Genomic DNA, 14026 nt, shown 5'->3' with positions numbered 1-14026 from the left:
CAGAGTGTGATCTTGAGGTCAGACAGACAAAAGGACTGACAGGAAGTTCACATGGACAAAGCTGGAGGCAGTCTTTTGAGGATTCACAGAAGGGGAGAGAGAGGGACTCAGATTCCAGAGAGTGGGCAGCGGACATCTGGGTGGCTGCACACAAGTGCAAGGCACTATCCGTCTGGTTTAACTATGTCTGTATCCATGGCCCCACTGTCCATGTGTGCCAGCACCTGTCTGTCAGAGAGTCCATTAAGGAGATTTCATCCCTGCCTTTCCTGTGTTCCTGTTTGCATGTTTGTGTGTCCCTTCATTCATCCTCTCTGATGTCAATAGGGGGAATTTCAATGACCCTGTGGATCCTGGAGTTGAATCTACCACTGAGTCAGCACAGACCCTCTCCCCAAGATGCTATGCCCAGGTGTGGTCTCTGGGGCTGTGGACAGGGGGACGGACCCTGGTGGGCAGCATGTCCTTATCAGGGCCTGAGGAGCATCTGTGGAGTCCAGCCCCTTCCAGACCAGAGCCACAAAGGCCCCAGGGGCATCTGCAATTCAACCCTTCTCCCCTGCCCTCCCCTCCTCCAAACCCTGCTCTGTTTGCCCTGTGGAGGCGGGGTTGTGTTTCTCTTGTATCTGCGTGTCTGTTTCCTGGTCTTTGCCTTGATTTGTTTGCATCTGTCTCTCTGTCAGTCTCTCTGTAAATTCTACTTGGCCCTGAAAAGTGTAGCTGAGTCCATGTCTCCCCCTCCAGCACCTCCCACATGATGAACCCTCACTCAGCTGGAGTCCATAGGAAGTAGAGGATGGGACTTGGCTTCTCTGAAGAAGTGAAGGGCTGGAGCTGGGGGGTCCCAGAAAACAAAGGTCCCCCTCCACAGATGTCCCCTGTCTTCCAAATGCCCCCATGCTAGGCTTCCTCCGTTTTTCTCTTCTCTCTTATTGCCTCCCACTGTACACCACATTTACCTTTCTTTCCTTTCTCTTCTCCCCATTCTGGCCAATCCATTCCTTTTTCTCCTCCTCTTCATTTCTCACCTGAGGCTTCCCTTCCAGGCTCTCTCTCCTTGCTGTGTGTCTCATTTCATTGAGTTCCCGCTCTTTGTACACTTGCCCTCACATTTCTTTTCCTGATTTCTTTCCCTGTCCTCTTGTCTCACTTCTCTCGGGTTTCTGGTTTCACTTCTTTCCAGTCTTGGGGTAAGTGAGAGACCTTGCCTTCTCAGACTCCAGTTTTAAATCACCAACCCACCACCCTTGACATGCTCTAATAGATAGGACTGGGAGAGAGGCAGAGGGCCAAGTGGGTTTGGGGGCCTTTCCAGGAAGTTGAGGGACATAGGGGACCCCCAGGTCCTCCTGGGTCTGGTGTCAGCTGTGGATATGTGGATCAGACTCTGCAAGAGCATTGGTAGCCTGGCCTTTGAGGTCAAGACTAGAGGGTGTGGGGACCTGCTGTCACCTAGAGTGTCTGACCCTTAGGTTTTTTTCCGTGATACAAACAGTCCTCAAAGCTCACAAATGTCCTGCAGGACTGCTTTTGGAATTTAAGTCCTCTGAAGTTTGCCACTGTGTTTTGGGCAGAAAATTTAGATTGCCAGTAGTATAGGGAACAGGCCGTTACAGATGGCTCCAATGCCTGGACTAGTAGGTTATCTCAAAAGTGTGCTAGGTGCTTTTAGCTTCCTTTTTGTCCTCTCAGATAAGCTTGTACCAATTTTCAATTTACTTGCCTCTTAAATCCAGCCTATTATTGAAAGATCCATATAACTCTTTTTTATTAGGTGCTCCCAACCCCAGAACAAAGCTTTCTTAAGCCCCTTGACTAGGGGTGGCTGCAGTCTTTTTGTTTTAGATGAACTATGTAGTTGTGTTCTTAACTGTAAAATTCTATTCGAGATGGTTTTCCTTTTTCTTATGTCTGGAGTGTTTTAGAACGATTAAAACTGTTTAAAGCTCATTTTAAAAATCAAAAAAGAAATTCAGCTTAGAACTAGAATTAAGTACTGTCGTCACCTATAAAATGGGTTTTTTTCCCCCTTGAAATCAACCTGAACTTGAAAATTTGGGGAAATATTCAATTTGGACTCTCATGGTAAACTTCAGTGAATAGCTTTGGCAGTTTTTAGGAAATAGGTTATGTTATGGGTAGTGTTTCCCCCTCTATTTCAGATACTGTTCATGAACACGGATAGTAGTTGAGTGCTGGGGGGGAATAGCTGAGATGAGGTGGCTACCTTATGTTTTAGAGTTGGAGTGTGTGTGTGTGTGTGTGTGTGTGTGTGTGACCTCTGAGATGCCCTGGTTTCCCTGGTACAGTCAAGTCCCTGTCAAGTCCCAGTTTAGGAGGAGATTTCCCCCTCCTTGACCTCTGAGCTGCCAGCAGCATTGGTGAATGCTTGGACTTGGCTTCTGGCTTTTGACAGTCCTCAGTGATGTCAGTTAGTGGCTGATTAACAGCTACAAGGTCAATGGTGTTGCTACACTGGATCACTCTGTGTTTACTGGTTTGGCTCTTCATTTACTTAGATCCCTGTTTCCCTCCAGATGGACCTTGATGTAAGAGAAGGGAGCTTTTTGGGTGCAGGAGATACTTTCCCGAGCTCTTTTCACTTAAAATCCATCCCAGAGCCCTTGTAAAACCTGGGACTCAGAAACCTTCTCCAGCTTCTTTATTTCCCCTGAACCAACTTAAAGCTGCTTGTTGATTGCAAAACACTCCAAAAATTCCAGGGAAACTCCTTTATAACAAATCCTGATACACTAGAGTGAAATGTGATCCTTTGACCCATTTCTTTCGTGTGCTCTAAGAGGGTACAGTGGTCAAGTCTGCATGTCAGCCTCACCTTTTTTGTTTGTTTATTTTTTTCCCCATCTTTATTGAGGTATGAGTTGCACCTTCTTAAAGAAAGGGTTTTTATCATGGCAATGGTTGGGTTTTGTCTCAGTAATCTGCAGATACTATTAAAAAAAATGTTTTTTAAAGTCCTTAGCCCTTGAATCAGATTGCTGATTTAAAAAGTATTTTCCCCCCCTGAGATCTAGCTTTATTAGAGCAGTCCTTTTCACTTTTAAAGATATTTGTTAAAAGGAAAGAGTTTCATTTTTAAAAATCTCTTTAAATTTTATGCATTTGGAAATGTATTTTCTCCCTACGATCTATCTTAGACCTCAGCATCATGTATATAATAAGTTCTGTCCCTGGTATAGTTCGAGGTCTTCATATATTCCATTGTTAAAAAAAATTATAAAGAAAATGCTAGTAACTAAAGGAAACATAGTATGGAGATGCTTGCTATCAATAGCCCAAATGACTGGCTGAAGATGGACAAAGGCTAAGGTTAATTTTAAAAAGCAATCTGAGGTGTTCATGTAGCCTGCATGATCAGACCCCAGGCTCAAGATAGCCAGCCCGCAGCCATTTCTGATCAGAGGGACTCTGGGTACTCAAAGCAGTGTTTCTACTCCTGTGTCACTGGTTCTAACCACCCCTTCTCTTGCCTTTTGTTTCTGATCTGTTTCAGGACATGGAGGAGTGAATCAGCTTGGGGGGGTTTTTGTGAATGGACGGCCACTCCCAGATGTAGTCCGCCAAAGGATAGTGGAACTTGCTCATCAAGGTGTCAGGCCCTGCGACATCTCCAGGCAGCTTCGAGTCAGCCATGGTTGTGTCAGCAAAATCCTTGGCAGGTAAAGGCAGACGCTTCAGGCTTCCCTTGATTTTTCAAATAATGACCTAAAACATGACCCAGAAGCTGTCCAATGTGGCAGTGTCATAGTGAGAATCATGGTGGCGCTTCTCTCACATGCATAGCACCTTGGAGTTTGCAAAGCCCTTTTGAGGCCATTCAATTCAAAGTAGCCCCAGGAAACTCCTGTTGTGGAACGGGGTGACTCAGATAAGAGGGTGACATGTTTTCTGAAAACCTGGTGAATTATTCCAAAGAACCCAGAAGTAAGAGGTTCTTGGGAATTTCCCCTACACATCTTTGGTGAGCTCAGGGCCTTAGCAGGGCTGGGTGGAAAATCTACAAGTTATAAAATCACATAACCAGACTTCAATGTTTCATTTTAATGTTTTCAAAAAGCACATTCCATTTTTAAAAGTCAGCTGTCATTTTCAGTTTTGGGTTATCATCTACCTTATTATTTTGGGCCGTAGTGTTTTCCTTCTGTATGTTTTGTTTCCTTCATAGTGACAGGCATCCTAAATATATATGAAATTAGAGAAGGGGAAAAAAAAAAACCCAAACAAACACTAACTCTCAAATCTGACATTTGAAAGGTGCCACTTGACCCGGCGATTTGCTGCAAGCAAAATACTAACAATGCCAATTCTCCCAGAGGGCTCTGCAGCCTCTTAATGCGCCTGTTTTTTTTTCTCGGGTGAGATGGTCCAGGGAAGCTTGTTTTGAGATGAGGAGACAAATCTACAGGGCGAAGTGACTGATTCAGGTCCATCTAGCCAGTCAGCCAGCACTCGGGCTGGGAAGAGGCCTTAAGAACTCCAAGACCATCTGCATCTCACGGTACTCCCAAACCAAAGCCGCAAGTGTGTTTCCAGGCATGTGAAGTTGTTATAGGTCTGCCCTGGCAGCCAGGAACATTCTCGGGTTTAGCTGTCAATGCTCTCTCAGGATTTCTCTTGCCAGGTCAGAAAACAACCTTTGGCCTGTAGCTTGCGTTACGGTTTGAGAACAGGCGCCTGAATAGAAAATAAATATTTTGAAGTATGTCAGTGCCATCGTGATTTTCTGCTTACTCTTTCCCTTCCATCGGCTGGAATTTAAGACATCCTCTCAGATGGAGGGAACAACAGTATTTAACCTTGAGGAGACTTGCTGGAGGCCGAGAGAAGAGGTTTCAGGGCCAGGGGTATGGCAGCCCCTTTAGAGACCATATCCCCCTGTTTATTCCTTATGCCCCTGCCCGTCCCAGGTCACTCTAGCCATGGAGGCTGTGCACTCCACTCCTGTTTTGTACTCAGCAGCAAACGAGCCCCAGCCCGAGTTCAAGGAGAAGGTCAGGATATCAGCGTGGTGTTTTTGTTAGATGGTGATTTTAGGCAGGAGGGTGAGAGTGAAAGTCGAAGGAAAAAGAAAAAAAACTAGAGGAGAGGGAGATAAAGAGAAAGAAAAAACAAAACAGAAAAGAAATGGACTGATTTAAAAAGAGAGAGAAACAGAAAGAGAAATGAAGACAAGATAGAGAGAGAAAAGAAAAATATTTTAGACCATCTCTGAGTGAATCTTAGATATCTTCTTGGGAAGCCTTCTCATTGTACGGAGGTAGAGAGAAAGAGAAAAAAGAGGCCCTTCCTTTGTTTTTGCTGAGATGTCTTTGCTGAGCCGACATTTTGCTTGCTATTTGAAATCTTCTCAGGGCAAGATGCTGAGCCCTTCTCAGAGGGGACATCCAGATGCCGGGTCCTCACGTTCTGGTGCCCGGGAGCCCTCCACATCTTCCCTGGGGGACTGAAGGAGAGAGACAGTGACCCTCCCAAGCCCAGCCGGCAGCCTCCCGCGGCCCGGAATAGATTTGTCTCTAGGTAGAGTGGCACTCGGAAGTTACGCGCCGCTCCGGTGCCTGGCCGTTTAAGTTGTCAACAATAAATTGGAATTTCATAGCTCATTATTTTCATAACTAAGAACCACAGTGGACAAAATGTCACTCTAATTAGAACTGCCTTTTAAGAAACAAGTTCAGCCCTAAAACAGTGTGACTGGGAATTTCTGAACTGGGGTTGTTCCATCCAATGATTTTTTTTTTTTTTTTGGTCACCGAAGAATTTGATGGGCACACACAGGGTGACAGATTGTCGAGAGCGTGTGGTGTGTGGTGGCTGTGGCTTTCAGAGGCTGTATGGCGAGGCAGGCAGGGTCCCTGGGGCAGGCAGAGTCATCTCGGAAAGGTGGCGGTCTGCCAGGAGTATGGGCATTCAGTCCACAGAGCTCAAGGCTCTGGAGGGGCTCGAGGGGCACAGCCCGGTGGCATTTAAATCCACCCAGAAAGCTGGGCTGTTGTCTTCTTTCACTGGAGCCTGGCTGGGAGGTTCAGGCCATTTGGAATTGGGTCGTATGTTACACAGTAGTAAACACTCAGAGGATTTTAATCCGCAACACGTGCTCTTTATGTTTTACAAAGCTTTTTCTTAACCATTCTGCATTTCTGTCTTCACAACAGCCCTGCAAGGTAGGCAGGGCGAACATCCTCCCCTTATTATATAAATGGGATAACTGAGGCCCAGAGAGGTTGAGCTGGTCAAGGTCACACAGCGAGTTAGTATTAGAGCCACTGACTGGCACCTACACCTCTTTACTCTCAAATTAATGTTCTTTGCGCCGAACTGCACTGTGTGTTAGTGGCTATTGTTTGTCTTATTGTGTATAGGCCAAAGTGCTGCGTGCCTGTTTTGCTGAGATGAAAGGGTGGTTGTTTAGTCTGACACAGTTGCCAGTTGGGGTTTTCTGGAGTGACAGGGCTACCTTCTAAGTGCCTGGCCCATGTGTCAGTCAAAAGGAAGACAGAGACCTCTTGTATCAAGACCATAGCCTCCTATGGTTGGCCGTGTTAAGGTGGGATGGATGGAGAGCCATGGGCACTGCCATCCACAGCCATACAAGCAGGACAGGTGCTGGGGGGTGAGATTTCATCCTGCCACCCTCTCAGAGTTTCTGCATGAATACTGCAGTCCCATTCAGCTAATATATTTGAGCACAGAGTTGTCTGTGTGTCTGAACCCCTGCCGCAAGATAGTGCTTTGTCCTAACAGACCCTCTGTGACTGTCGATTAAGTGAGTGAATGAGTGACAAGATGCATATGGAAATGCCTGGTAAACAGTAAAGCTCTCTACAATTGCATGGGATCATTATTAGTAGTATTAGTATTATTTTAATTTTTACAACTAAAGCAGCAGTTTGTTCTAGTGCAAAGAGCACTGGATTCAGAATCAGGTTTGAAAGCCCAGGACTGCTTCTAAGTTCCAGAAGGGAGTTGGGCAAGGTACTTGATCTTCTGATCATCGGTTTTCCCTTCTATAAAACCATGCTGGCCTCTCAGGATTGGTGTGAGGATGAAGATAATTCAAGGAAGACTCTGTAAACTTTAAGGCACTCTGACTAAATAATGAGTTGTTGTGTTGATAGTAACAGATATTTTTCTATTGTAAAGTTGAAAGGATCTGCCAAATCTGCAGAGATTGCTGTGTGCTTTGATTTAGATACTTTTTTTAGACTTTTGGCAAAAGAGTATTTTCTTGGATATTTCTAAAACCTATTTGTGACTAATAACAAATTTTTAGCAATTAGAGAATGAAAGAGCACAGATTGAGTTTTGCTTTATGGTCCAAATTTGTACATGACTCACTCTTCTTAGTGAAAAACAGAATTTGTGCATCCACATCACTGGTCCCAAATTATTTCATCTGTTTCTAGAATGTTCACTAACTTGGCCCTAACCAGACTTACCCAAGCTGAGAAGCATCTCTTTAAATGTAACCAGTCATTGTTCTGGGTTACCTTTCCCACCCATCATATGGGAGAATCACCGCTTTCCCTTACCTATTATAAACTTTTGTTAGGTTTAAAATTTTCCAGCAATTTCTAAAATGTCTTTTTCATTAAAAAATTTTTTCAACTGCAAGATAATCTTTGCAAGAGGAAGTCAAGAATTCCTCTGTCAATGTTGAGAGAGACGTCCAGTGAAGGCTCAGATTCAGAAAAGGAATCAAGTAATTTTTTTCCCCTGAAATATTCTTTCATGGCATTCTTTTCCCTGGTCTCGGTTTTACTGTAAAACTCTGACATCCTATTTGCATTAACAAGGAAGAGCTGATAGCATGGAAATGTCCTTGGAAACAGTGATTTACCTCAGGGGCGGTCCCTGGAAGAGCTGCGGTGACTTGTGGTTGGGTGTTTCTGTTTGTTTGTTTTTCTGATTGCTTGGGTTTTGACTTATACGTAACTCATATTTCTAGCTAATTCTGGAATCCAACACTCTTTGTAATTTTACACCAGGGTTCTTGTTTATCTCTTATGGAAAAAGAAGTTGCACTTTGGGGGACAGTTTCACAGAATGAGTCTGCTAGGGGATGGGAGAGCTGGCAAATTAAAGGCACAGGGCAGCTTTCTGGGGAAATTGTAGCTCAGGAGGCTGGGCCACAGTCCTAGTTTGGCCACTGGGTCTTGGGTGAGCCCGGGCAAGCCATTTAACCTCTATGGATCTCTGTTTATATCTGTAGATGGAGACCTATTTGTTTATTCGTTCACTCATTCAGTCATTCAAAACTGAATTTTGTGCTTTAGAAATTCAAAATTATGTGCTTTAGAAGTGTTGTGGGGGTCAAAGGGGAAAACCAACTTGAAAGATTTCTGTAAACTGTCAATGGTAGATAAATGTGACAGAATTAATTAATTAATTAACTAATTAATTAATGCAGAGCATTCCAACCAGCGCTGTCCAATAGAAATGTAATATGAGCCATGCATGATATTTAAAATTTTCTAGTAGTATAGTACATTAGAAAAGGAAAAAGAAAGAGGTACAATTAATTTTAATTCTATAGCTTATTTAACCCAATATATTAAAAAGATGATCATTTCAATGTGTAACCAATAGAAAAATCATTAATGAGATTTTTACTTTTTTTTGTACTAAGTTTTGAAAACCTGGTGTGTATCTGATACTTATAGCACATCTCAATTCAAACAAGCCACATTTTAAATGTTCAAAAGCCACATATGGCTAGTGGGTACGTACTGGACAGCACAGGTCTGGACGTTTCCTGGACAGAATAATCCATTATTTTGTTACCAACACCCATTTTCCAGGTCTCTCATGGCTAAGCTCCTCTCTCCTTGGGTCCTAGGTATTATGAGACGGGGAGCATCAAACCTGGGGTAATTGGAGGATCCAAACCAAAGGTTGCCACACCCAAAGTGGTGGAAAAAATCGCTGAGTATAAACGCCAAAATCCCACCATGTTTGCCTGGGAGATCAGGGACCGGCTGCTGGCGGAACGGGTGTGTGACAATGACACGGTGCCCAGCGTCAGTTCCATCAACAGGTGAGGGGCTGGTGCCTGTGGGAGGCTAGGGGTCTGGGTTGGGTGGGGATACTGGGGGCTCTGCACGTGCCTTTCCTGAAGATCCGGTCCCTCCTTTCACCAAGTCTCCATAGGGGTTATCAGACAGGAGGGATGCTAATGGGGCTGAATGGATCGCTCTATCACCCTGTCTTCTCTCCAAAGTGGGCAGGCGTCCTAAGCCCAGGGAGAGGAGGCTATGCCAACACTCTGGCTGCTGCAGATTCTTCTGAGCCCAGAGTCATTTCCATCACTCCCTTCACCACTTGCCTCTGCATGTGAAGCACCACACAGTGAATTGTCCTGTTAGGCCTTCACAAATGTCACTTCCTTGCAAGCCCATCCTCAAGGTTGGCACTGGCCCACCTCAGGGCTTCCCAGGAGGAAAATCCCAGCCTCCAGTTTGCGCAGAGTTTGAGCTATTGAGTGTGGGGAACAGAGCCCGGACTTGCACTTGAGAGATTTTAGCTCCTGTGCCAGCTCTGCCACAAACTCAGTGTGACCTTGACAAAGCTATTCCTCTCTCTGAGAGCCCAGGACTTTGGTGGTGCTGATATGGGTCTGTGATTTCCAAGAGTGACATCCAGGATGTTAAGATGCTGTGGAGTTAGGGGGTTGCCCTCTCCCCAGTTGCCCCGAATTTCACTGGTGGGGAGAAAGATCCAGAGAAATACCATGAGTACCAGGCTGGGGATCTTCTTGGGAGCTCCTTCTTTTTTCCAGTCTGGTCCAGAGTGCATCCAACAGAGCTCTCAGAGCTTCAAAACTGAATTCCTGAAGGAAAGTTTTCTACCGTAGATGGTACTGTCTCAACTCCATTGAAACCCATAAAGTCAAGGATGAAGTTGTGAGATGACAGAAATGATTGATTGTTCTCTAAAACCCACAAAGAAAAAGGAAGCCAGCAGACTGAAAACCTGAACAGTTCCCATTTCTCCAAGGCCACGCCCTGCTCTTGTCAGTGCAGAGCCTGTCTGGGCATAGGGGATCCCTCACCCCCAGCAACTGAGGTGATCAGACCAGCTCCCCTTCTGGTCCTGACATTGTTCCTTCTGTGATGACTCAAATGCACAGAATCACTGTGTGATTTTCCGTGTTGGTGTTTGGAGTCCTGCTATTTCATAAAACATTAGCCTGTTTTTTGTTTCTTCTCTCAGCAAACCTTTACTTTGGCTCTGACATCCTTCAAGGTGCTACGAAGAGAGAGGGGAATCAGGCATATGGTCTCTTAGTCTCTGTTCTAGAGGGGCTCCTTGTCCAGGGAGGGACTCTGGCCTTCACTGAGAAGTCTGGACAGCCCACCATAGGTACAGAATTGCTGGAGACGTAGCAATTATTGTGGTGGGTTTGAGGGGCATCACTCCTGTTCTTTTCTGGCTTATGAGTGGCTTCATGTGCTTTCTGAGTCCCCTACTGCCAGCTCTTTGAAAGATTTCCATGACACAAAGCAACGTGACTTTTCTGCCTACCTGTGTCTCCAAAAGCCCTAACATGGAGTGAGGACTGCTCTGCTGAGATCAGTGAAGGAGTAGTCAGCCTGCTCTGCAGAGGAGCCTCTAGCAAACTGGTGGTCAGGCTCTGGAGGCCCCGAGATTTTTCAATCTAGGTTACACGTATGGTTTGAAAGATACCTCAGGTTGCCCGTGGTGGTCACAAACCTTAATGCCAATATGGGGTCAGACAGATGATGCAACAAGGGAAGTGGCCCATGCATAAGGCAACAGGGGAAGGTCGGTCTGTGGCAAACTAGGAACACAAGCTCTATTGAAGGGGCAGTTGCCTCTCGGCTGTAGCTGAAAGCTGCCAGGAATGTGGGCCTGGTGGCAGCCAGATATTTTTTCCGTTCTTACAGAGGAGCCAGAAACTAGGACTTGTGTGTGCATGTATTTGTACGTTTGTGTATATGAAATCTCTATATCTTTAAACAGTGACAACTAATGTCAGTGAGAAAATGCCTTTGCGGGACAAGCATAAATCACTTTCAGGGCCCCAACTTCTATCTTCTGTCATACAAGGAGAAAAACTGTTTTGTGATGAAGTTATTTTAATGTACTTTAGAAAAATAGAACTAGCACTTGAAACCAGTGAGTGTGAACTTTATGAACTATCCCCCTCATTTATGGTAAAGAACTAATATTGCTTTATAAAATAAGTCTAAGTCAAAAAGTAAGTGATTTGAAAGAAACATATGAAGCAAATAGAGCACAGTGATTACAGATGTGGTGAAAGCTATGAAGGGGGTACTTGAAAGAGTGTCCAGGGAAATCATGGCTCAACTGATGCTTTGTGCCCAGAGCCGTGCTGTGTGGAGGGTCAGACTGCTAGTTGCTGGGGCCATGGTTAGCCTCAGGGGCCTCCTGGGTGTCCCAGGCCATAACGGTGGCCCGGTGGCTCCACCGGCTGTACCTCTAAGGTGCTGCCACATCTGTGGTCTCCTACAGCCCTCAAAGCTTAACTCTCTCCTGTGACAGGTATAGAAACTAAGGCCCAGATGGGGAGTGCACAGGAACAATGATTTTGAGCTAGAGGTGGGAGTAGAGCCCAGGTTCCCTGATGGTAAGAGAAGGGATATTTCTTTCCACCACTCTCCAGTAGGACTCTGGCAGGACAGAACTGAAGATCTGTGAGGAGAGAGACAAGGAAGGGCAAACAGCCATCCCCACTGCATTCCCATTCCATTCCTGAGCCTCACAGCCTGTACGTTTTGCTGCCTGTCTGCAGGCTTCCTCTGTGATCTATAGCCCTTTCCTGTGCTCCTCTCTGGGGCTCCTCCCGGGAGCAGTCTCTGGTTCCTCACCACATTCTTCAGTGAGAGCTCTTTGGCGTCTTTAGCAACAGACTGCGCAGTGCAAATAAACTAAGTGCGGAACAGTCTTGAGTTGCTGCATCCACCCCCCAACCCCGCACCCACAAAGCCTGAGCCATCCCAGCGCACAGTTTTATTTTCCATATAAAGATCCCACTGCATTCAAACAGATGCAGCTGCTAAATGACTGTCTTGCAAATGTTGTGTAAGAGGGTCCATAGCTCCCTCTCCCAGCCCCTGCTTCCCCGGGAGGCAACGTCTCACTATTCCAATACTTCAGACATCTAGGGAGGGAAGGGTGTCTGGATCTATAGCTACTCTGGTGGCCACAGGGCCGTCTCCACCTTCCCCCCCAGAAGTGTGTGCCTTCCTGCTGCCTTCTGGGATCCTGCCTGGGAAACCATGACTGACATGTGGTGAAGCAACACTGAACCAGTTCTGCTAGGCTTGTGGGAGATTCCCTGGGACACAAAGCATCATGTTTATGTGGCTTCTTAAGGACAAATACATGCTGGGGTGTTGCACAACCTGCATGAAGGTTCTTGGAATCCAGCCAGCCTGAGACAGTTGGAGGTGACTGTCTTAGAGCTGACCCCAACGCCGGGTGGAACGGAATCTTCCTTCTTCGTCTGTTCCAGTCCCGAGGCTCTAAACCAGGGGCCGAGTGACATTCCCAGCTTAGAGTGGCAGCTCTATTTAGTACCAACCAGTGGTTGTCCTGTGAGGATGCGGGGCCAGTATTCTGGGTGTTCTGATTTTTCAAGAGAAGCTAGAAATCCACGTATTTATGTAAACGCTACCAACTTACCAATACTGGCAACTAATTCAAATGAAAATAAATATACTGTGCAGGCCAAACAAAACTTGTCCAGGGATGGATGTGGCCTGGGGATGACCATTTGTAAACCCTGCTCTTCATCCTGACTTGGGCAACAAGCCTTCTGGGCTCGTTCATCCCTTCCCTCTTTCTTCTCCGCATCAGCCGCAGGTGTGAGTGTCACCTGTGGATTCTCTCTCAGCTTGGCCTAGTTGGTCTCTTGGTTTCTGGATTCTTAACACAGCTGATGGCCCAGGATTCTTACTGTAGTATGGCAGTTTGATCAGTGAGGTAGACGTGGGTATTTCTTTCAGTCTTATAGCCCCATTTCTTTTTCTAAGGCCCCATGATTTTCTCTTTCAGTGGAATTTTGTATATGGTGTAGGGGAGGTGGTGGCTGGGGTGCGGGTGAGAAGACCTAGCCTTTCAAAGCAGCGGGGGTGATGTTGAAAAGGGATCCTTACAAATACCTGTAATGTCTAAAGTTCCTCGGACTTTGAATCTTCGGACTCTAGATGGATTTTGAATCCAAATAGGCTTTATGCCTCATACAGGCAGTATTTAGCAGAGGGACTGCTTCCTTTGAATGTGGCTCAAAGAAAAGTGCTCGGGCATGGGAGCTGACTTGCTGTGGGACCTTGGGCAGGTCATCTGAGCACTCTGGGCTTTAGTTTCCTCATTTATAGGAATTCTTTGATTGCTGAGCTTCCTTCTCCATTGGACCATCTAGGATGATCCTATGGCATCCAAGGTCATGCTAATGCTCAGCAAAGTAAAGGTTGCACCTCTTAGCGCTGACTGTCAATTAGCTCTGAATGCCTCTGGTTTAGAACTGGTCCAGAGCATGGCTCTTATTGTGATGAGTCCTGATGTTAATTTTTTAATTTTTAATTTTTTTAGAATTGTTATGATTCAATTATAGTCTTGTTCTTCCCACTCCCATTTCTTCTCAATGGAAAATGATGCTCTTTGTTCTTTGCTTGGCAGCTGCTACAAGCAGATGGGCAAAATTTCTATCTCTGGGGATGGGTTTGGAGAGTTCCCTAAGATTTAAGTCTTCCTTATAAAGGAAAGCCCCACTACAGCCTTAAAATAGGGTATGGGGTTGGCTACCTTCCCCTCCCCAGCTCCCAGGGGGATCCCATGTGTTTTTAAGGCGTTTGTGGAAAATATGAATCTTTAAAGGTTGAAGCTGGTCATTAATCTTTATGAAGATAACAGTGAAAATAACAACAGCTAACATTTATCGAGAATTTACTATGCAGCAGCCACTGTTCTACGTACTTAATTAATTTAATCCTTGTAATAACCCTATGAGGCGGGAATGATT

General features: G+C 45.5%; 1 protein-coding gene across 1 annotated transcript in view; it reads left to right on the top strand.

Moving 5' to 3' along the window:
• Positions 1-14026, top strand: part of PAX5 (paired box 5) — a 192102-nt gene that overhangs the window by 10108 nt on the left and 167968 nt on the right. Inside the window, exons 2-3 of the mRNA XM_004271448.4 lie at positions 3515-3680; positions 8858-9055. Coding sequence (XP_004271496.1) covers positions 3515-3680; positions 8858-9055 — 364 coding nt within the window. The remainder of the gene's footprint in view (positions 1-3514; positions 3681-8857; positions 9056-14026) is intronic.

This window comes from Orcinus orca, chromosome 6 (genome assembly GCF_937001465.1).
Source record: "Orcinus orca chromosome 6, mOrcOrc1.1, whole genome shotgun sequence".
In the NCBI taxonomy this organism is placed as follows: Eukaryota; Metazoa; Chordata; class Mammalia; order Artiodactyla; family Delphinidae; genus Orcinus; species Orcinus orca.
Note: the sequence above shows the minus strand (reverse complement) of the source record. Positions and strands in the feature narration are given on the sequence as shown.